This window comes from Scyliorhinus canicula, chromosome 17 (assembly GCF_902713615.1).
Source record: "Scyliorhinus canicula chromosome 17, sScyCan1.1, whole genome shotgun sequence".
In the NCBI taxonomy this organism is placed as follows: Eukaryota; Metazoa; Chordata; class Chondrichthyes; order Carcharhiniformes; family Scyliorhinidae; genus Scyliorhinus; species Scyliorhinus canicula.
In genome coordinates, this window is record NC_052162.1 from 57,089,520 (window position 1) to 57,114,728 (window position 25,209).

General features: G+C 42.0%; 1 protein-coding gene across 1 annotated transcript in view; it reads right to left on the bottom strand.

Moving 5' to 3' along the window:
- Window positions 1-561: 561 nt before the first annotated feature.
- LOC119951754 (tetraspanin-7-like) overlaps window positions 562-25,209 on the bottom strand; it is a 34,740-nt gene continuing 10,092 nt past the window's right edge. Inside the window, exons 2-8 of the mRNA XM_038775079.1 lie at window positions 13,977-14,165; window positions 9,731-9,805; window positions 7,978-8,064; window positions 6,321-6,476; window positions 4,728-4,811; window positions 3,080-3,161; window positions 562-1,535 (exon numbers count right to left, since the gene is read on the bottom strand). Of these exons, the coding sequence (XP_038631007.1) occupies window positions 3,093-3,161; window positions 4,728-4,811; window positions 6,321-6,476; window positions 7,978-8,064; window positions 9,731-9,805; window positions 13,977-14,165 (660 nt within the window). The 3' untranslated portion in view covers window positions 562-1,535; window positions 3,080-3,092. The remainder of the gene's footprint in view (window positions 1,536-3,079; window positions 3,162-4,727; window positions 4,812-6,320; window positions 6,477-7,977; window positions 8,065-9,730; window positions 9,806-13,976; window positions 14,166-25,209) is intronic.

The window sequence follows — 25,209 nt, forward strand, 5'->3', positions numbered from 1 at the left end:
TTTGAAGACCTCAAGCAAACCTCCTCAGGGTGCTGGAATGTACACCTCCAGCTTCAGGGTAAACAGCAAACAGTCAAGACCAAAAAACTGGGCAAGGCATTCAAGATGAAGCTTGATGAAGGCTTTGAAAAGGGACAGAACATTTCCATTTCATTATGCTGTCAATGTCTGTGGCAGCTTATCTAAACAAATTCACACTTAAACCATCAAATATTTAAGAGACTGAACAGTGTAAACCTCCAAGTACACCATCACTTATCCTGTATTTGGCATCAGACTCTCATCCATCCCAAAAAATGCTCAGGAGTCATTTACCCCTAGTCACTGTTTAAAAATTCACCACTTGACCAGTCAGTAAATTAGTGCTGTATCACCCCTATTTGTGGCAATACACCCCACCCCTCAAAACAACCACATTATACTTTTGCCCTACCCAATTGTTTGGAACCTAGGTTCAAGCAGAACTTTTAACTCCCAAGGTAACAGTCTGGGGAAAGAAATGGATCACAAGTGTAAACACACGCTTGCCACTTGAAATTAAAAAAGATCACAAAACCACAATTGGCTCCTATAATTACTTTATTTTTAAATCAGGTAGCTTACATATACCAAAGAAATCACTGAAAGATATTACATGTTTCATTACATCTCTTACACATTTGTCCAGTGATAAGAATTGAGAACAAGGATGCATAAATAGAAATCTACACACTGACCCGATCCAATGCAGACAACGAGCCCTCCATTTCTATAGGTTGATGTTCATCTCTTTCAGCCTTTTTAAAAATAAAGGGTGCAAGAGGAGTTGCATTGAGAAAGGTTGATGACTGGGCAGCGTGGCTCAGATATGTCCATTGTTTCCTATGTCATTACAATACAAATAACCCACTTTGGTTCAAAATTGCAATCTTAATGGTGGATTTTAGCATTAAACTAGTACAATACTATGTGGAATTTGTAGCATATTATAAGTGTTTTTTTTAGATAATTGAAATCATCCCAATTTAAGCTGGTGATTAGTGAAATCCAAAAATTAACTAGGACTATCAAAAACTATTATACACAGGAAGTATTCATTTGCCTTTAGAAAATGCAGTAGTATGCAAAAATATTTTTTTTTTTTTTTTTTATAGTGCTCTATTACTTCCAATAGGACAAATTTCAGTTTTAAAAAAGTAAAATCTTTTGTTTGACAAGATTTCAGATTTAATTTTTGAAAATAGAAGACAACAATGATCATAAATCCAAAGCAGAGAAAGTCTGTAATGCAAGGTTTAAAACAAACAAAGTTTGTAGCAAATTCAGAGTGAAACTACAATACAAGGCTTTGCTGATTAAACGGATGTCTACATTTCTTAGTAACCAGTTCAGCCTTACATACCTAAATGTCAAAGATAAATGTAGTGTTTAAAAAAATTATTTTGTAGAACTTTACACCATAAGCATGCAAAACATTTCAGTTTTGCTTGGGTAACTAACTCTGCTGGCTTGGTTCCTTTAACTGTAGTGAGGTTCTGATGTTGATACAGGGGGTCCTAAAAAACAAAAAGCAACTTTTGAGGAGTGAACCAAAGACAAAGTGATTAATATAATAAGCAAAATACTGCAGATGCTTGCAGCTGTTACTCTCTGGATGTCTGCTGCTGATTTTTTTCTTGATTACAAGTGGACAGGCTAATGTACAAGTTTCAATTGCACTGCAAATTTCTTTCCACGTTTAATGACTAGTCAAGGAGAAGGATGTATTGTCAAATCCTGGAGTACGGATTTCACTATACAAAATGCTATATAGGGATTTTACAAAAAAAAACATTAATTAGCTATTGGGAGTCAATGGCAAGGCCAGGATTTTATTGCTCATTTCCAATTGCCTTCAAGATGAGCTGCCTTCTTGAACTCCTGCAGTCCCAATGGTGCAGGTACACCCACTGTACAGTTAGGGAGAGAGTTCAGGACTTTGTCCCAGTGACAGTGAAGGAAGGGTGACATATTTCCAAGTTAGCTAGTGAATGGCTTGGAGGGGAACTTGAACAGGTGGTGTTCCCATGTATCTGCTGCCCTGCTAGATGGTAGTGGTAGTGGGTTTGAAAGGTGCTGCCCAAGGAGCCTTGTTGAGTTCCTAAAGTGCATCTTGTAGGTTGTACACACTGCTGCCACTGTCCAATGGGTTATGGATGGTGTGCCAATAAAGCAGGAGGGAGGATTTGTCCTGGATGGTGTCAAGCCTCTGGAGTATGATTGGAGCTAAACTCCAGGCACTTATACCTTGTAGATGGTGGACAGCCTTTGGGGAGTCAGCGAGTTATGTACCTCAGGATTCCTAGCCTCGGACTTGCTTTTGTAGCCACAGTATCTATACGGCTATTCCAGTTCCTGGTCAATGGTAACTTGTAACTCTCAGGATGATGACATTGGATGTCAAGGGATAATGGTTAGATCCTCTCTTGTTGGAGATGGTCAAAGCCCAGCCTGTGTCACACAGGCCTGGATATGGTCATTGTCCAGGTCTTGCTGCTTTTGAATTAGAGTCATTGTGAACACTGCTGAATACAAGGCATACACAGCAACGAACATCCCCACGATAACAATGGTTGGGCCACGACACTACCCCAAGGAACTCATGCAGTATGGAGATGACTGACCAACAACCGTAGCCATCCTCCTTTAAGTTAGGTATGACTTCAATCAGCAGAGTTCCTCCCCCTGCCCCCAATTCCCATGGGGTTCCCTGATGCCATACTTTGTCAAATGCTGCCTTGGATGTGGAGGGTGGTCACTCCCACTTCACCTCTGGAGTTCAGCTCTTTTGTCTATGTTTCAACCAAAGTTGTAATGAGGTCAAGAACTGAGTGACGCTGACGGAACCCAAATGGAGGTGATCTTGAGAAAAGAGCAATGTTAGGGTTATCACCTCTTCAACCTTTTAGGACTAGAATCTCAATAACATGGCAGAGACAAATTCCACACTTTTAAAGTATTACAGAAAGCAAAAACTCAACCAGTGAGTACATGATCACAGAAATGGGATTGTGCAATTTAATAGGAATTAATCAGCAGTGGATTTAAATTTATACATTACCTGGCTCGATCTGTTAAACCATTTCATATTGATTGTTTGTGATATACCTAGACAGACAACAGGCCAGCAAGATCCCAATCAACTGTGGAGCAGGGAGAAGGAGGAAATAAAATTACCATTCAAATGAAAAAGCAATTCTAAATACAGCTGCAAGACAATGGAAGTCTGAATGCTAGTTGCATTATGTGGAAATAAAGCCTTTGTGCACAGTGCACAAATCCCAGAGATGGCATCTCAGTTAACAGATGAGGCATGTTGCAGAAACGTCCAATCCTGGAATCTTTGTATTGAAAGCCAGAGAACACTACGGCAAGTACTAACCAAGTACATAATATTCTAGGCGCAGTCTCACCAAGGATCGATACAATTGCAGCAAGACATCTTTACTATTATACTCTTCTTCTGTAATAAAATCCAAAATACCATTTTACTTCCCAATTGCTTGCTGCACCTGCATGTTAGCAAGACACCTACATCCCTTTGGACACACATCCCAATCACTCCAGTGGATAACTTCACATTTTATCTTGCCCATTCCTTAGCCTGTTTATCCCCTTGAAGCTTCTTTATATCCTTCGCACAATTCATTTTCTGGTGCGTCATCTACAAACTTGGAAATATTACATTTGATCCCCACATCCAAATCATTGATGTGAATAGTTGGGACCCAAGCCTGCCAAATAAGGAATGGCTCAATTATTCTGATGGTTTTCTGTCCTTCAAAATTACTGCAGATGCTGGAATCTGAAACGATAGAGAAAATGCTGGAAAATCTCAGCAGGTCTAGCAGCATCCGTAAGAGAAAGAGCTAATGTAGAGTACAATGTGACAGAAAGAATCATTGGACTCGAAACGTTAGCTCTTTTCTCTCCCTACAGTTGCTGCCAGGCTGACAAATTTTCCAGCATTTTCTCTTTCACTCAAATTTACTAAATGTGTGGGACCATATTAAAAGCCTTCCAAAATACACCAAACTGGTTTCCCCCTCACATATTCTGCTAGTTGCCTTTAGGCAATACTTGGTCAAACACCGATTCCCCTTTCATAAATACATATAACTCAGCCCAATCAATCATTAAATATCCAGTTATCACATTCTTTATATGAGCATTTTCTATTTTCGGAAGGAGGCCAGGATCAAAGTCCACAGACTGAACTTATTTAGGGACACCTAGTTCCACAGCTATTCCACAGTAACAGAGCAACTGAAAGCTGATCCACTTCTGCGAGACTGGACTGAATATCTAGCCTTACTTCAGTGAATTCACTGAAACCCTCCTAGATTAATTTCAAAGATAGGCGCATGGAAGTAAATGGATTTTGCGCAAGGAAAAAAAAAAGAAGTGTATCCTCACTGGAATACAGCCACGCTATGATTTTGCTTAAAATGGCATGAAATTGAAATAGTTAAAAGAGTTAAGTATTCAACAGAAAATGACCACAGTCGACTGATCTTCTGAAATGGCCTTTCAAGAAAGCCACTAGAATTTAACATCTATGCTTATCCAAAAACCAAAGAGAATCAGCAGAATCTGTTCAAACTAGAGTTGTTAATCTACACATGAGGATAGTTAAGCCATGAAACATTATAAAGTCTTTGACAAGCCAAAATGACAATACCAAACACAGCCAACTGTTATGGACACACCTGGAAAAAGGCAATTCCAAAAGCAATTCCAGCAATGATTCCAATATTCGTCTCCATGAAGTTAATGATCAATAAAATGCAACCCTGGAATAAATAAAATAATTAGGTGTTGGTGATAAAGATTCTCAATTTAGACTGGAAAAATATTTGCAAAACCTGTGCCCTTTGTCTAACCCAAGATGGTTATGGAATTGGAATGCCAGTTTCAACTAAATAAATGCTGAATTTTGGAGAGACGATCTCTTGAAATTGCTATGGAAAATAGGTTGCCTGCCTGAACATTTGCATTAGAGGAAGATGCACAGTTCCCTCAATTAGCAATGGGTAAAGTAGGGTTGTGTCCTGGCACCAACTCTTTGGTCATGCTGCCACTTTTAGCGGCTCACCAAGGGTGTCTATCTGTATGAGTGGACAGCTGTCCAATTTGGAAAGACTGTGCGTCAAGTGCATAATGTCCTGTTTTGAGAGTTGCGGATTTCTGACAACACCACGTTTGCATCCAATACTGAAGTTTAGTTGCAACAGCTTGTAGATTAGTTCTTCTGGGCCTGCAATGTGTTTGTACGGACAGTGGGACCAAATTTATTTCAATGTTGAAAACCTCACTGAAGGTAATCAACAGTTTCACATTCCTTAATCAATTACCATCCCTTGATGCCAAAGTCAGCACCAGGATTAATAGGGTAGCAGCCACCTGTCAAAGTTGAGAATTGTGGGGACCAACAGGAAATTAACCCAAAATACAAAAAGTGCTGCATTAGTCTGGTGTTCTCTGCACCCTCCTGTGCTAGGATTGAAGCATGGACAATTTATACAGGCCACAAAAAACATTTAGCTGAACAGCATCCATTTCTGCTGCCTCAGATGAATATTGGGCAAGATAGTGCTGAACAACAGAATGTTTGGAGTTGTCATTGCTCTTTGCCCGACTCAAGAGCAGAGTGCCTGGAGACAAGCAGCCAGGAAGGGCATAGATAAGAGCAGGGGACAAAAGAAATAACCCGATGTCAGAGGAGAGCCCACTGAAGGAAAGAAAAATTTACCTCAGGTCAATTAATTAGTTTCAGCTGTGAAAGGGGATGCCACTCTCAAACCCTTTCAGCCACAGAATTTTAGAAGTGACATATCTCCTGCGTGTAGTTCCTGATCTGACAGATGCAATTTGATTCATAATTTAGATATTTTAATAGTATAACAATGGCATGGCCAAAAATGGGCTAGGCAGAAAAGGAATCAAGGATCCTGCTCAATGACTACATGGACAGGATCAAACCAGACAATTTAAACATTATCTCAGCTCATGCATACATTTTGGTGGTCTTCAGAAGTGTCACTTCTATTAAAGGTGCTAACCTAGGTTATTTTTTGGGGGGAGGATAGGCAGAGCATTGAACATAATGCTGGCAATGGAGAGTCAAGATGATTGAAAGTAAATGTGACCAAACAATGGCCAAATAAACAACTAGATATCAAATTTAAAGGAGGTCCGAGTACAGTATCCAGGCAGGGTTCTATATACACTAGAGACTATTATATATTTCAATTAATGACTGGATCAGACTCAATGATCAATTGGACCAACTATTGTCAAACCTTTTTAAAGACTTTGTCTTTGGCAGTTGTCATGTTTTTCAGGTCTCCAGGTTTACAGTCAGTATTATTTTTGCAGCAGCTAACTGGGATTCCATTAATTTTGAAGTAGGACGTTTCACCCCAATCGGTGTAGTTTTGAACACCGCAGCAATGCAACTAGAAAACAAAAATAAGTGCCAAGTTATGCAAGAATTACTACAAGGTTCTGTATTATTGTTGTATGGTTGCTTATTATTAGGACAACTTGTACAAATTAATTGACAGCTAGTAGGGAAAACACTAATTGTGGTTTGAAAAAAAAATGTTCTCCTGCTCAAGGAGACAGGTTATACTAAAGAAAATACACGGACATGGTTCAAATACAATTGTACAAATACAGTAGTCTTTGGCAGGAAGAATAAAGGAGCCGAATATCATTTTAAATGGAGAAAGATGACAGAAGGCTGCAGCACAGTGGAATTTAAGGGTGTTTGTGCATACAACACAAAGCTAGTATGCAACTTCAACAGGTCATAGGGAAGGCAAATGGAATGTTGGCATAAAAATAGGGAAGTTTTAAACCTCTTGATCACACCTGAAGTTCTGTGAACAGTTTTGGTTCCCTTATCAGAGATATATTGGCATGGGAAGCTGTCCAGAGAAGGCCACTAGGTTAATCCCTAGTATGGAGGGATTCTCCTATGGAGGAGAGGTTGGGAGCCTATACACTGGAGTTTAGAAGAATGAGCAGTGACCTAGAGACATAGGATTCTTGGGGCTTGACAGGGTAGAATCTGTGGAATTTGAGGGCTGTAGAGACTGGCAGATTTTCAAATCAGTGAGGGAATCAAGGATTATGGGGATAGTCAGGGAAGGGAATTTGAAGGTCATATTAGATCAGGCATTATCTAATTGACTGTTAGGGAAGTCTTGATGGGCTAATGTCTTGGTCATCAACGGAATCCTAACATCAAGGAGGCATCATTTTCAGCCACAGCATTTGTCCCCCCAATTCTAAAACCCTTCAAACTTAATTAATCCTGTTCAAGGACTGGAGATAGGGCAGGCCAGAGGTTGCAACAGGCCAGAAATTACAACGGTGCAAGTGCATACACATGAACTCAAGAGGAAAGAACTACAGTGGCTAATCAAAATATAATAATCGGCCTGTTGATATGAACTAAGCTGGACACAGAACTGATGCATAGAAATGGGCGAATTGTTTGATAATACTCCCGAGAACTGTCTTGGGAAGAGGTGCTATGTAAATGAAAGTTGCTGCTGTTCATTCAGACTTTGTCCGTCCAAAATTTCACATTAGTCAAAATCCAGACGGGCGAGCACAAAATATTGTAGCTGGTTGTTTATGCAATACAAATAAGCAACTTATTAAATTTACCTGCATTAGATCAGATGCACTTGGTTTTCAAGAAGACTAATAGTCAATAAAGCATGAAGGGTTAACTGTTGAACATTTGGGCGGGGGGGGGGGGGGGGGGGGGGGGGAGAAGTGGAAGTGAGGTTAGGAAGAAATGGTAGAATTAAAAATTTTTTATTTATTTTTTTTATAAAAAGGGTCTGTATCCTACTCCCAGCGTAACAAAAGGTGTGTGTTTTTAGTTGTTGGTGAACTTGCAGTTATTCGAATACAAAGGTCACCTGGCCTTATCTTACTTACATCTCGTTGAATGTAATCCACAGGGGACCCTGTTGCATTGTATTTCTCTACAGCACTTTTGAAAGTCTCCTTGAAAAGGGTATTAATCTAAAAACACAAATACAGGCATCAACTAATTTGCAAATAAAGCTTCATAAAACCTTCCGTTTGCAGAAAAGCACAGCTTAAGCATATGATCCAAGGCTTACTCATGATCAATGTTAAAAAGATCACCTAGTGCAATTTATCTGCTCAAATGGTGAAGAGAACAGTTAATAATGCAATAGCAGAGGAAATGCTTAGAATTCAACAGCTGCTAAGGAACAAGCCAAAATCTCTCAGCTGCTTAGTTCACGTAATCCAACATCAGTTTTGAATTTGGGGTCCTAGGAGTCAAAGACTTGTCCTTTTTTTGATTGTTCTGTAGCAAGAACCAGACTAACTTTGCACACATTTCATGATTTGACAAAAACTTATGCATCCCAAGTGAATTCTAAACAGTCATTTTTAAAAATCACATTGGGTCACCATTTCATTTGGAAAACACAGAAATAGATAGGGAACTTCCTGAGGGATGAAGAGACGCCTAATCATATTGCAAATTGCCAAGATTTAAAAACCTGATTAACTGGTCATTTCCCACAGATAATGACCAACTACATCAAGAACCAGTTTCAGATTTCTAGTTAATTGCAATTGGTTTCATTCTAATTGGAATGTAAAAATAAAAATGGAATCTGGAAAGAAACATCTACAAGATATTTTGTTATGGATTAGGGGTACATTATGCCCATGCACTTGCAATGCTGAACAGAACTAGCTATATATTTAATAGCCATCTGACAACTAGTCTAATGGCAGTTCAAGATGTTACTGGCCCAGTGAATTATGGGAAGAGGAAAGGTCAAACATTTTTCCCCACAAGCCAGCAACCCATTTGATCCAGCCTGCTGTTATGCAATTGTACCATCTGTGCACAAATGGATTATGTAAGAATCCGTTCTCAATTTGAAAAATGCATTAAAATAAAACTTCTCTTGAATAAAAAAACTGCAATCAATACAATAAGAAGGCGGACAACTTGGCAGTCATACATACACTGATATTTTGTATCCACCCCAGAGCCAAACATTTAATACAGATTTTAGTGTGAAAGACTGCTCTTCAAAGAGCAGATTGCAACTTGGCACTCATACATATTGCAGGATATGGATCAAACTTTAATTAGAACTTAAATGGATGTGGTTCTGCAAATCAAATTTACTTTTGGTTGCCAATTCAAATGCTTATTGCAAAGTCAAATTCCACCATGGACATCTAGAAATATTCTTCCCCAAGTCAGGTAAATGCTAATGCAAATTAACTTCTTCACACCACTGGCATTTGCCATTTTATTCAGGTGTTCGACCCACAAGAGGGAAAAATTGCCTCATATACTGGCATCACAGTAACGTCATTGCAGTGTTAATGCAAGCCTACTTGTGACAATAATTAATGCTAGGCAGTCACTGAAATCCGTGCAGCCACCTTTCATTGTCTCAAAAAAAAAAAGCAGCCAGGAAATTAATAGTAAAAAAAAAGTGGAAAATATCTGTTTGTATATTAACCTCTAATCTGTTCCATAGGGCAATGAAATAGTTCATAAGTATATCCTTCAACTTGAAACTCCTTTGCAAAAAAAATCCATGTTGGCAGTCTAGTCAGTTAATGCACAGCAATACATCAGAATGGAAACACTCAATACAAAGTAAAGCACTTGATACTTGCTCCCTACCTCATGTCGAAAGACAAATGCAGAAATCCCAGCTACAAGTTGTGCCAAGAAGAGTAGGGACAGGATCATGGCATACTGGGGGTGGGCAGGAACAAAGAGGAACAAAAAGAAGTTATTGCACTTTTGACTTTCTAGAAAAGGTAGAAACAAAATCGTGGAAACAACACTGATCTAGTTTGGCTTCGATAAACATCAATCAAGACCTAGCAATTGTTCTGTGCCGGAGTTCAGTCGTCTCAAGTGTTCAGTTTTAATCATGGATTTAAATTTTATCAAAAAAAAATAACAGCTGCCATGCTCATACCTCAAATCTTTAAACAGGATTCATTTTTCTAAGAGAACAACATTGGACTTTTGGGAAATCAGTTAACTGTAAATATGTTGAATGGGGTAGAAGGGATCTCAGTGGAAAAAAAAGTTCTAAACAGCACTGCAGGTCAGTAAAGCAATTAAAGATAACAATGCATTAGGATTTATTTTAAGGGTATAGAGTTCATAAGTGGTGAAGTGTACTAAATGTGCAAAGGGCCCTGGTCAGACTACATTTTGGAGTACTGTACACGGTTGTCTCCAAATTATGACAAGGTGATAGAAGCATTGGAGAAGGTGCCAAAGAATTGAGAAAAAGGATTAGCTATCAGGAAAGCTAGGTAGTTACTAACTAATTAAAATGGTTTTACACCAGCTGGTTAAATCTGAAACTCACTACCACCAAGTGGTGAACCAAATCCTTTGAACAGCAAACTGGAATGACACAATGTGGAGAGACTAGGGGTGTGACTCCAGCCTACTTATGCTCTTTGCTCAAGCGAAAAGTCGGTAAATAGCAGGATGGGCCAAATGAGAACCATGCCAGATGGCAACAGTTGGCGATGCAACCAGCCCACTCCCGTAGGCGGAAATCGGGATATCTACACAAGAGTGGCGAGTAACCAATTACCACTTATGCCCTATTGCCATGTGCCACCCCCGATTCAATGGCCTCCCCATCACCGATTAGTATTCAGTTTTAAAAAAAGTGAACCTGGTGGAAGGACTTGTGGGAGCCAAGTAGTCATCTTTGGTCACAGGCAAAGAGCGTGTGGGTACTGGGCTTGCCACCCAGGGCTCAGCAGGGGATGGGAGACAACTGCACCCATCACTATGCCAATCCCTGGATTGTGTATATCCATTCTGGAGGCAACCCTTCTCCCTGCCCGCCAACTGTAACTCCACTGACTGTGGAGGCCTCCTACCCAGCTGCATGGCCATTGCCAATAGGGAATTGGTAATCGTGGTAAAGTAAGCACGTCACACAACCCAAGTGGACTCCCGTGGATGGGTGGCCATGTAGCATGTGGGAGCCATTGCCTAGCTGCCCAAACAGAAGGTGATGTCCATTGCGCGCGAGAGAAAAAAAAAAGAAAGAGGACGAGGACGAAAGACCACCCTCTCTTTGGACACCCTGGTCACCTCCAGTGCACACCTTGGAAGGTGGTGAGGATTCTGATGTCTGGCACCTCTCCAGGCAATTGTGGGAGAGTTTTTTCTGAGCACAGAGGACATTAGCCACATGTGGGGTTCACTGTTGTGGGAGCAGGGTGTGGAGGGTGGCATAGAGTTTGGGGGGGGGGGGGGCGAGGGGGTAGATGCTCCTGTGGCAGAAAGGTCTCAGAGGTGGCATCTGCATCTACTCACTCGTGTTCCTGTGTAGGTCAATGACCACCTTCCTGCACTGGTGACCAGTCCTCCTGGTCATGCTCCAAGCTTACTGCCAACACATCCCAGACAGCACTGGCTGCCCTAGGGGGAAAACAGTACATTCCTCCTGGCCTCCTCATGGTCTAGCAGCCTTTCCAGGTCAGTGTCCCAAAATCTTGGGGCTGGTCTCCTCGGCACCTTTGTTGCGAGCGGGACTGGGTTTGCTGGACAAGTACAACTTAAAATGTGCTGCTTGACCTGGTTAGCGGGGGACTGGTGAGCATGGTGCCGGTAAATCAGCTGGTGAGCCTTCGTACATGGCGAGAAGCCTGTCAGATCTTGTTAAGTGGATCAATTAATGTTGAATAGCATGGAGACTTCCGGTGACGGCGCGCAATGGAGGGCTCCCGTTCAGGGACAGCATTTTCGGGGCTTTAAGCCTGGTCCTAGGGTCCACGGAGGAGGCAAAAGCAGGGAGAAGGCACAGTGAAGACACAGTAAAGGAAAATGTCGAGGGCAAGCAAAAAAAAAAAAACAGTGTTAAAAAAACAGCTGAAGGTCTGTCAGGGAGTGGAAAGGTCACCGTGGGGTCACCAAGGAAAATGGAGGCTGCATTGCTTACGGCTGAAGAAATAACTACGGTGATGGCTGAGGAATTCGAAAGGCAGTTTAAAAAATACATGGAGACATGTATTTCGGTGTGTGCTGATGGAGGAGGAGATTTCCCCAGTGACAAGCGCAGTGGCGGAGGTGCGGAAGCAAGGGGAGGCGCTGAAGGAAGTGGAGGAGACATTATTGTAGCACGGTGATCAACTTACCTCGATGGGGAAGGAGATGTGGAAGGTGATGGAGATTAACAAGGATCTGCGAGGAAAAATGGAAGACCTGGAAAATAGATCCAGGCAACAGAATTGGAGGATTGTGGGGCTGCCCGAAGGAGTTGAAGAGCCGAGGCCGACTGAGTATTTTGCCACGATGCTGGTGAAACTATTGGAGGAGGGGGAGGATCCGTTCCGGTATGAACTGGATCGGGCTCATCGGTCGTGGAGGCCTGTACCAAAGGTGAGTGAGCCACCAAGGGTAGTGACTCTGTGCTTCCGTAGGTAGTGTGAAGGAGAAGGTCCTGTGCTGGGCCAAGCAGAAGCAGGTGGCGGTGGGCTGGAGCTGGTATAAGTGTATACCAGGACTTTACAGTGGAGCTGGCGAGCTGCTTTCAACAGAGTGAAGAGGGCACTGTACATTAGCAAGGCGCAGTGCGGCATTGTATATCCAGCGAAGCCGAGGGCGACTTACAAGCTCAAGGACTTGTATTTTGGAACGGCGGAAGCAGCGGAGGAGTTTGCAGCGGAGGAGTTTGCAAAGGCACAAGGACTATGGCAGAACTGAGAAATGGCCATGTGCCGATGTAACCTCATGACTGTATTTTCTTTTTTGTTTCACTACGTGTGGGTGTATGAGCTAAAGGAGCCAATGTTGTATACATTTGGACAAGGGAAGTGACGGGACTTTCACTCGAATGAAGTGAGGACTCTTTGGTGGATATGCGGGGTTTGTGTGTTAAAAGGAGATTTCTGGGCTTTCCTAGGGCCAGGCAAGGGGGAAAAGACACACGGGCAGGGGCCTCCATGCTGGCCAGTGAATGGGAGTGAGGTGGGTGGAGGGGTCCTTTGTTTCCACCGTGGGAGGGTTTGTGTTATTGGATGCATACATTGACAGATGGGATCATTGTTATTATTAAGGGGATTGGTTTTGTATTTGTTACCGTTTACTGTCTGTGGGTGGGATTAAAAATTTTGAAGGAAAATGTGAAAGTGGTGAATAGACACCATTTAAAAAAAAAAAGTGTCGAATAGCGTTGCCGGCCTCACTGGGCTGAGGCGTTAAGCTCTGGAGCAATTCCCGCTCGCTACAATTAGAAATCTTTCTGAAATATCACACCCTAGGTGTGCAGTGCTAGAACAGAATTGATGGCCTTTATCTGTGCAGTATATTTTACGTGATTGATGGGTTACATAGCGTGCAATTAAATTATGAACAGGCAACAATAACAAAGTGTCACAAGTAGGCTTACATTAACACAGCAATGAAGTTACTGTGAAAATCCCATAGTTGCCACACTATGGCACCTGTTCGTTCAGAGGGAGAATTCAGAATGCCCATTCACTGTGCTGGTTTAGCAGTGGGCTAAACAGCTGGCTTGTACAGCAGAACAAGGCCAGCAGCGTGGGTTCAATTCCCATGCCAGCCTCCCCGAACAGGTGCCGGAATGTGGCGACTAGGGGCGTTTCACAGTAATTTCATTGAAGCCTCCTTGAGACAGTTAGCGATTTTCACCTAACAAGCAAGCATGTCTTTTCGGTCTGGAGAGAAAAACCCAGGCAATCACAGGGAGAACGTGCAGACTCCACAGACATGACCCAAGCTAGGAATCGACCCCGGGTCCCTGGCGCTGTGAAGTAACAGTGCTAATCACTGCTACTGTGCCACCCCATGTAAACCTCTTCCCAGTAAAGGATACACTACAACTGTTCTACAAAATAAGACATGTTAATTTAAACAGACTTACTAGTTTTAACATCCACGTGCTTCCTCGGCATGTTGCAAAGCATCCAAAGAAGCCAAATATGATGATAGCAGCACCAGTTCCAATGAGCACATAGGGAGCATTTGTACCTTTTTCAGCCACGAGAGACAGATATTCTTCCAGACTCACCTTGCCCCAAACACCCACTGCCAAAAGTACACTACCTGCAAACTAAGAACAAACAGTTCAACTCTGGTGACAAATTGCAACAGGGATGCATTATGAAACATTTGTTTTAACGAGTTTTGATTTGCCAAGTATATTTATGTTTATAGAATTGGAGTTACAATTAAAATGGATTTAAAACAAACTCCGTTTAAAGATGAAATTACATGTAACATCAATTACTGCCCAAGAAGGCAGTGTTGAGCTGGTGCTGTATGTGATTATAAAAAAAAGGTACACCCATAACGCTGTTAGGAGTGTGCCAAGTCAGGATGGTACGCAGCTTGGAGTAGTCTTTTTATATTTCACATGTAATGTTTGTATGGAACTGAAGATTTTAAGTCAATCCTACAATTCAGGTTGACAACAAAACAAAAATCAGCTCCTTCATTGCTTTAATACTGGCTCTGGCTACGGTTACAAGACCAAAAGCTGCACTAAAAGAAACATTTTCATGTATTTCAATTGCTAAACCCCGATTTCAATCTTTTGACTTTCTGCAGTATGGTCGGAGAGGTGAAAGGTTAGTCAAAAAGGCAGGTCGGCAGTGATCAAGTTTTGAAACTTTGGAATGACTCAAACAAGGGAAATAAATCTGTAGCCAAAGCAAAAAAGTCAAAAAACATTTTAGATTTGAGGAAGCAAACTGTAATAATGGATTAAAAGTTGGGTCTACATTAAAATGGTCCAACTGGTTCCACAGCTGTTCTTTAACACCGCCAGCAGCTGGTCAGCTGAATCTTACATAAAAGGGCACTACATTTCAATGTGAATCTTGGCGTCTTCAGAGCTTGGGATTGTTCCCTTTCTCTCCAAACAATGCTGCTTCAGACAAATATCCATACCAGTCTGCAGTAACAAGGAGGATTATGTTCTACTATACTTTTATATTTACTGCATAATTTTTAACATTTCAATTTTAAATGCCGATTGCAACTATCAGCAATGGAAACGTATTGTTTGTATGCAACTCCTGAATTTGTGGATGTTGAAAGGATTGGGTTCACAGTTGGTTGCTTCTCTGGAGTTTTGACCATGTAATATCTATTCTACTTGCCTTCTAACAAGATTTGGTTCCCAGTTCAACATTTTTGCTTGTGGCTTCATACACCAAGACATGGGGAAACAAGGAAGGACGGAGAGGAAATCAGAGTTGGGAGAACTTTGATTCCACCAGCAACTCTTGAAATTGCACCCATACCATAGCACCTCAGCAGTACAATACTTCACTGACAGCAAGTGTGACAGTCATGTACTTTGCTTTAACAACCAGAATGCCACTCCACAAGGCAGAAGTCAGGTTCCCCAAGATTACAAAATTACAGTGCCATAATATACACCAGTATATTATGCTGCAGACCCACACACACTGATGGACATACAATAGGACCAATCAACATGCATAAACATCGCAGCCAATCACCAGTTAGAGCACACTCACTATAAAGACAGAGGGCATCACTTTTCCCGCTCATTCGGGATGCAGTCTTTCAGAAGCACAAGAGCGTATAGTTTTACAGCACAGATTCTCACCACGTACTGAGTGATTAGACTGGTTAGGACAGGCACAGGTCTTAGTTAATATAACATAGTGTTAACCCACAGTAATAGTATGTTCAGCAGTTTCTAGTTTAATAAAATAGTATTGTATTATTTTAAGTGTTGGTGGCCTGTATGTGTTTCACTGATACAAAGCACCCAACACATCATACAGCACAGACGATCAATCATCCAGGTTGTAGTTCAGACATTTTACATATATACGGGTATTGGTTTCATTGCTATGTGACACATTCCAATCTCAGGTTTCCAAATTGTGTAGGCGATTCCTGACGGTCTTTTCACTCAGCTACACCAGACAGAATCTATCCACATTCTACAGCTTCCGAGTTAGGGCAGAGCAGAATACAGTTATGGGGATTTTGTCTATTTCAAGGCAAAACATGGTGCAAACAGCAAAGGTTACGTGTCCAAAAAACTGTCCGAACCTTATTGCATGCAAACGTAGCTAAAGCAATAAGAAACATCAGAAGGAATGTCATTGCAGAGAGCTCCAATGTAGCAAGAAATAAATCTGCACAATCTTGTTCTTCTCAAAACACAATTTTTTGCATCTATTCTCCTGACACATCTGGTCTTACAAACCAGTTAGCTCTGTATCTTCCGGAACAGAAGAATTTTATGGGAACCAAGTCAAAATATGGAGCAACAGCCAGCTGGTGATAAAAGTCACTGGGTGGAGGCAACTCCCATCTGCTGGAGTTCTAGTACTTGGATGTTTAATCTTGGAACAAGTTTTCAAGTAGTTTAAAGCTTTCTGGGAGCAGTGCAGCATCTGTGGCACCACCGGACTGGATTAGTTTCAATGTCATTAATAGCTCAAGGAAATGTCAAGAAACGGAGGTACTTTTAAATAACCTATATTTGTGGAAATTAGAAACAAGGCAGAAACAAGATACAGTCTTTACAAGGGTTAACATTTGTAGCCCCATGGTAAACAAACAGTGCTTTCATATCAGTGGGTTTTAGTCACTTTAAAACTGTGCCTGCATTGTAATTACATGGTAAGAAGTCTTACAACACCAGGTTAAAGTCCAACAGGTTTGTTTCAAACACGAGCTTTCGGAGCACGGCTCCTTCTTCACCTGAAGAAGGAGCCGTGCTCCGAAAGCTCGTGTTTGAAACAAACCTGTTGGACTTTAACCTGGTGTTGTAAGACTTCTTACTGTGCTCACCCCAGTCCAACGCCGGCATCTCCACATCATGTAATTACATGGTTTAACATTAAATAGGGCTAAGGAAAGCTAGGTTGCTTTGCAACCATGGGCCACCATTGGTTAGGAAGAATTGAGAGTTTTGTTTTAAGCTGGAAGGAAGATGTGCAGGTTAGGTGGATTTTCCATGCTAAAAGTTTCCCCTCGTGTCCAAAGATGTGCAGGCTCAGTAGGGTACCATTTTGGTGGAGGGTCACTGCAGACTCCAATGGTCTCCTTCCGCACTGTAGGAATTCTATGGTTCCATGGACCCAGGACAGGGCAAGGGAGTTGCAAGGAGCAGACTTCCCAAAGGAACACAATTAAGTGAAGAAACAAGGGAGCAGACAAAAAGAAAGTCACAGGAATACATTTAAGTTAAAGGAACAAAGAACAAGAAATTGAACAACCTAAAAAAAAAAAAGCATGAGGTAGAGACAGTTGCAAGAACCAGATTTTAAAAAGAGAAGCCGGTTTAGAAGAGGTTGGGGGGGGGGGGGGGAAAGAAAGGAAGAAAATGAAACAGACCAAAATGTTCACCTTGTGGGGCAATTAGAATAAGAGGTCACTGATATAGGTTTGAGGGGTAGTAGATTGAGAATGGAGATGAGGAGGAACTACTTCTTGCAGAGTGGAGGTGAATTCGTGGGACTCACTGCCACTAGCACAGTGGCACCTGAATCATTAAATGGTTTTGGTTTCAAGAAGAAGGGGACAGATAAAATAAACGGTTAAAGGGATTTGGGGAAAAGGTAGGGAGGTGGATTTTGAGAACAGGAATGATCCGATTGAAATGGCAGAGCAGGGTAGAGGGGCTGAATTGTCTACTTCTGCTCCTAATTCCCATGTTCCTATCAGAGGTAATTCAAAAGTTTGAAGTCTGGTGACATCTTAGTACAACCTGTGAACCAGTGGTGGTCAGGTGCCAACTGTGCAAAGTCTGGAATGCATGGTGCCAATCTACAGCAGAGGAATACCGAAAGGAGACATTGGAATTGTGGAAGAGGAAGAGGAAGTGGACATCCCCCCACCCCCAAAAACAAAACACCAAGAACACTGTTTGGAAACACATGTGCAAAAGTGAGATGCAGTGAGACAAGTGGCTCACAGCGTGGCAAGCATCTGGAGGGGGATCCGATGAGAAGTCATATTGGGTGGCATCTGCCACCGGTTTCAGAGTGAGATTTCACAGATATGATCTGTATACTTACCAAGAATATAAGATATCTGTATATACACCTGTAAAAGGTGTTCTGGGAGAGATAGTGAATGGTGTGTTATAGATAGTGTTAATTGGATTTCCTGCAATTCTGTTCATAATGTTTGTAGACAAACAAAAAAAAAGTAAAGTTTATGATCTACTGAGCCAGGGTTCTACTTGTCCAGTGGTGCAAGCCAGTTCATAGCTTCCTGCCATTTTGTAAGGTGGTTTGAGAACAATCTTCATACAGCAATTCAATCCTATTAACAATTTACAGAAGACAAATAAAAAAGCACAACTGTAGGAAAGACAAGTAAGTAAAAATAAACAGATCAAAACAAGATCCCAAAAGCAAACTTGGGAATAGTTCAGATTCCCAGGGCTTAAGGGTTTTTAAAAATAAATTTAGGGTACCCAATTATTTTTTCCAATTAAGGGGCAATTTAGCATGGCCAATCCACCTACCCTGCACATCTTTTGGATTGTGGGGGGTGAAACCCATGCAGACACAGGGAGAATGTGCAAACTCCACACGGATAGTGACCCAGGGCCGGGATTCGAACCCGGGTCCTCAGCGTTGTAGGCAGCAATGCTAGCCACTGCGCCGCCGTGCTGCCCCGAAGGGTTTATCAACAGGTTGTATTTGGTCAATTATAGAAGACCGGAGGTGATTTGATCTCAGTAGGTTCCCCTGCCCGCCCCCCCCCCCTACACTACTGCGGATGCTAGGTCGGGGGGGGGTGGTGTCAAGGCAGATAAGTGTATTAGGCAAGGGTCTCAAGGAGCGAAGAAAACAAAAATGACATTGAGGGGAGGCCAAGAACTAACAAACCTACATAGCAGGCTTGAGGGGCCTACTTAATTGCAATGAGTAAGAGTAGCAAAAAGATTTGTAAAGCTGAGGAGTCTAACACAAAGTTATTGCGAATTGGGGGGCGGGGGAAACCATATGAATTAGTAGTAAGCCATTAGGCTACTCAGCCATTTGACAATTGGATCATGGGTAATCCAATTGTGGCCTCAACTCCACCTGCTGTGAATAACCTTTTGACTCTCGTGAGAGAAAAAAAAAAGTAACGTACCTGTGACCCTATTTCTACTGCTCACGGGGAATGAGTTCCAAAGAATCATGATCACTCAAAAACCTTCCTTCTCAGCTCGAACTTAAAAATGAGACTCACCGTCCCCTAGTTCTAGTCTCTCCTACAAAAGGGAAATATCCTTTCAGCATCCACCAGGCAAGTCCTCCTTCCCCATGATCTTGGATTAATAAGATTACCTCAAAAATGTCCCAAACCTGGATACAGGCCCAATACCATCACACCACACTACTACACCCCCCCCCCCCCCCCCAAAACCCAGGCAGGAATTAACAGATGCTGAATTTCTTCAAAACACATTTATAACCAATCAAGTGAGGAGTGCAAAGATTGCACATGGTACTCTAGTTCAAATCCTGGAACTCCCTCAATACCGCATGGACTGCAGCAGTTCAAGGCAGTTGCTGTCTGACGTCTTCAAGGGCAATAAACACTAGCAATGCCCATCTCCCATGAATGAATACAAAGAACTCCAAAATGTGGCCTCGTGCCCTGTACAACCGTAGCAAAACTTTACTCTTGCAATAAATGCCAACATTCCATTTGCCCTCCTGATCAATTGCTGTATCTACATACTAACTTGGATTCATGTGCTAAATCACAAATCCCTGATGTCACACCGTGCCAACCTAAAGACCAAATTATCCTTACTCTGCTTCCTGATAGGAGGATTAGTTGGCTAATAGTTACCCTCTACATCATATTTGCATAGTACCCTTTTATATGGTCAACTGCCTTCTGGAAATGGTTTCCAATTTACTATTTTATTCAACTGTTGTTACTGGATCTTATGAAATCAGAAATCCAGACCCAAATCTACTGACTTTGTTAAAGTTGCACAAAAACTACTTTGCAGTAAAACTGAAGCCGGAGAACACAAAACTGAAGCAGATACCCACATGTGTCACAAGATGTGCTGCAACATATTGGAGTGCATTCTTTGCACTGATAAATGAAAGTTATCTAAAGTTTACTCGTAATTTATACTCAACTCCTGTATCAATGTTTCATGCACGTGACTGCAATCTGTGTAACATCAGTTGGATGTGGAAGGTTCTTTACAAGTAGCCAACTCCTCTGAAATTCAGTGCTATCATTCATCATGCTGACCACAGTAGCCAGACCATGCCTTACGCCAATTCCAAGGGGCAGACATCAGCTGCTTGCTTCTCCAAGTCAAACATAGCATGCAGAACTGTAGGTATATCCAAGCAAACAAAGTGTTAGCTGTTAACAGCCGTTATTCCCCACAGCTGTAATTCAAAGTTAAGTTTCCTCTTCAACTATATAAAGGATATTTGCATTAATCATGCTAGAAGTACCTACAGAAGACCTTGCATCATCGCATAACAATCCAAATGACATCTCAACATTCCAAATGACCAGACGTCACATCCCAGACCTACTTCACTGGTTGCAAGCACTTCCTCCACAAGCAGATCCAGATCAAGCTAAGAGCTATGCAGAAGGAGTGATTCCTCCCCAGGAGTGCAAGCTTAGAGCTCTCTCTATACAATTATTTTCCCTTTTGCCACATCCACTATACAGCTTGGTTTTGGATTTTCTGTTGTCCAGAGACAAGCCTACGTGTAGAAGCCTACGTGTAGAAGCTCAGAGCATTAAATTACAGTCCAACACTTAGTCATGTCCAAAAAATATTATGTGCTCTGGCTCCAGCGACTGGGTGGGGGAGAAAAAAAAAGTCAGAAGGCTACTCCAGGCTTTCCTTCAGAAGGGGAACGAATCAGTTTTAAGATGCTAGTTGATGTTACAACACCATGGCAAGATTCCAGGCTACCCTGTCTCCAAAAAAAAAAAACCCCTACAACTTAATATACAAAATGTGGAGGAATGGAGGCACACATCCACTAATTAAACAAACAAGATTAGATAACCCTCTCAGCTTAACAAATACACAGATATAAAGATCGAGAACTAGAAGGATAGGCAATTCAGTTCAATACGATCATGGCTGATCTCCCCTCTGCCACTTTTCCTGCCTGTTCTCCATAACCCTTTAAAAATAGTCTATCCCCTCCTTCAATTTATTCACGGCATCCTCTGCACTCTGCTCTGGGGTAGCACTCAATGTTTTAAATATACTGGGTGGAATTTTCCGTAGCCCAACACCGAAGTCGGGATCGGCTTCAGACACCGGAAATGGGGCAGGCAATGGTTCATGATACTCCGCCCCACCCAAATTGGTGTTAATATTGGGCTACATGCCACTGCAATGCCTTTGGCACGTCATCAGCCAGCTCACCTGCGATGATGGTCCCTGCTGTACCTGATGGCGCAGGCCACATGTGGTCCCAGCAATCGGGAACCTGATGTGCTGGCTGCAGACAGTGTTGGGATCTGTTGCTAGCCAGGGGACTTCTGTGGCGTAGAGGTGGGCAGGTACACAATCCGGCGTCATGTTTTCTGGCGTGACTGGTGCAGCACATCAGACCTGCGCATGTGTGGCCTGTTCCCATCATGAAACGCTGCTGATCCTCCATTGGCGCTTAGCCTCATGAACAAACAGAGAATTCCGCCCACTATTACTTATGACCTAATTCTAGATTGCCTCACCGAGAAACATCCACTCCATATCACTGCCTCAGAATTGCCTCTAATGAAACTAGTTCACTTAAATAAGGAGACCAAAACTGTTACAGTACTCCAGGTGCAGTCACACTTTCCTGCTTTTATACTCTTTAGGCTACAGTGGTTTCATTAACAGTCTCTTTTAAGCACACCGATGACTAGTCAAATACACTCTGATCTGAACTCAATCATTGTCTGTGGTTCTCTTCAGAACGCTCCCAGATGTAGGTCATGAGTTTCCAAACTCACTCCCAAAAAAAGTGCTTCCAGTTCTCAATCATGCTTTTCCTTGACAACTTGCTTTCTGAAATCCAGTCCAGGTTTTACAAATGACACTTTCAAAACAAAGCTTCCGTCCAGGATTTTTTGCCTTGATTGCTGTGCATTGTTAGTTCCAGACATTATTAGAATTACATTATATGTTTCATCTACCTCCAAAATCACACAATTACTGTTACTTCAATTGTATTTATTTATTTTTTTTTTAAAAAAGAGCATAGAATCCCTACAGTGCAGAAGGTCATTCAGCCCATCAAGTCCACACTCTTTGAAACAGCACCATACCTAGGCCCACTCCCTCACCTAACCTGCACACGAAAGGGTAATTTAGCATGGCCAATCCACCTAATCTGCAAATCCTTGGACTTGAACCTCGAATTCTTCTGAATATCTTGGAAATTTAGACTTCTTAGACACTTGTTCCAATTCTGTGGTTATCTGGGCTGAATTTGGTTCCTCATCATTGCAGCTCCTTTGTTCTATCCTGCTTCACCTGGTAGTGTGGGAAGATGTTCACTCCCATGAGATCCTGCCTCCAGCTGCTCTCAAATTACCGCAGCTAAAATAAATGCTGTTAAAATTACAAGGGGGCAGCACAGTGGTTAGCATTACTGCCTCACGGCACTGAGGTCCCAGGTTTGATCCTGGCTCACTGGAGTTTGCACATTCTCCTCGTGTTTGTGTGGGTTTCACCCCCACAACCACAATCCAAAGATGTGCAGGGTAGGTGGGTTGGCCACACTAAATTGCCCCCAATTGGAAAAAAAATGAATTAGGTGCTTTAAATTTGTATTAAAAGGAGACCTAGTTGCAAGCAACAGACATGCTAATGTAGCTCTCTCAAGCACAACTATAGGATTTGATTGTACAGGTCTCTACAAGAGCAGGAAGACACATTTCAATATTATTGACGTATGTTAACTTGAAGATAGCTTCTTCACTCATTTAACCTAGCAAGACCATTCTTCCTTACAAGCCCAACATCCACTTGCACTACTTTTGATGCTGAAATTCTAACTTATCCTTTTTATAACCTTCAGCAATGTTCTTTTTGCAGAATCTGCACCTGACAAATCTACAGGATTGCACATTTAAAAAAAAACACAAGTCCATATCTAAAACTGAGAGCAAGATCATAGAATCAAAGAATCCATACAGTGCAGGTGGCCCATCGAGTCTGCACTGACACTCTGAAAAGGGCACTTTTATCTAGACCCACCCTATCCCTGTAAATTGGCCAGGTTAATCCACCTAGCCTGCATATCTTTCGACTGTGGGAGGAAACCAGAGCACCCAGCAGAAACCACGCAGACCCGAGGGAGAGAACGATAATCACCCAAGGTCAGAATTGAACCCAGGTCCCTGGTGTGGTGAGGCAGAGCTAACCACTGTGCCACATCACTTCCTGCTGATGTCTTTGCACACCTTTTACACTCCTGACATTGGTCTAAAGTTCCCACCAACCCTATCCATGGATCAACATTCAGTTTCATTCAATATCTATGCCTCATCATACATGACCATATTTTGTTTCCTCCTACGGAGGGATCACTTCCTTAAACTGCAGGCATGTTGAGTGTGTCATAACAAGAAAGGCCTCTTTGCAAGAGTGCGTCATTAAAATACGTTTGATGTCAAATTGGTAGATGCATAGCAAGAAAGGCCTCTTTGCACAGTCAGATTCAAAAGTGTCTCAAAAATACTCATTGCTTCAAGCATAGACCCGTTTGCTTCCTGCATTGGGACGGCTAAAGCATCAGAATCAAGATTATGCAAATTATGTCTATTGCTGATTAATCCCAGCCCTATCATCCCCATGCCATAATCTGTACAAAATAGGATACACTACTTGTAAATTATTACCCAAGCCCACTTTGCTCAGTTTAAAGCAAGTGATTGAGACCCTGTCAACTGGAAATGGGCACCAAATTAAAAAAAGAGAAAGGAATAAATTGCCTGTTTAAATACTTGACTCCTTTGGCCATTTAGATCACTGGTTGTAGGAAAAAAAAAACAGCAATATGATTTAGGAAAAAACAGCAATGATGAAATGAATGAAATGAAAATCGCTTATTGTCACGAGTAGGCTTCAATGAAGTTACTGTGAAAAGCCCCTAGTCGCCACATTCCGGCGCCTGTCCGGGGAGGCTGGTACGGGAATTGAACCGTGCTGCTGGCCTGCTTTAAAAGCCAGCGATTTAGCCTGGTGAACGATGATGAGATCATTTTTTAAAAAAACTACAGGTGAGAAATCTGAATTAAAAACAAAGTACTTAAAAATACAGTAGGTTTGGCAGCATCTATAGAGAGAACATAAAGTCCAATAGCACTCTTCTGTGGAAGAGACAGCCATGATGAATGGGAGACAGTCAGGGTTTGTTGAAATTGATGACAGATTTCTATGTTCCTGCTGTTGTAGGGATAAGTGGCCAGAGCACCAGGGATTATGCCCCTGCTCAAATAGTGTCAATGAGATCTTTTACATCCACCCGAGCAGCCAGATGGGACCCCTGTTTTAATGTCTCATCCAAAAGATTGTGCAGCATGGGGATCAAAACGATTATGCTCAATGTAGATCTGTGCGCGCTAAAAGACCTAGAATGAAACTTCAATCTGGTATGACAACCAGAGCCACACCTGATGCTCCCACAGCTACATTCAATAAATTTAAGGCATTGAGTCAATGCTAGTATATATCTGCAGAAAGGCAAGTTTACAGTTGACAAAAGCATGGGCCAGAGGCAACCATGTCAACTCAGAAGGGCAAAAGAAAATAAAGAGATAGTAGACAAGACTTTAAAATTCCTCAGTTTTATTTGCCTGGGAAAAGAACCCAAGTTGAATTACCCAAATCTGTCTTGGTCCATTTACAACTATTTGCAGAGCAGAAGAGTATACAGACAGGGTACAAGGATGAAATATGGAGATCTGCTGAGGGACAATGTCATCTACAGTGGAGAGATAATGTTGCAGACAGGAGTACACAAGGAAGAAGCAACTCAGCTGTAAAAGTACTGCTGCATTTGCTGATCCCAATGCCACTCACTCAGAATAAAAGAGGACCTAGTTTACGGTTTGAAACCAAGCCTCAATTTAGTTTACATTCCAAATGGCAGCAAAGTTGACAT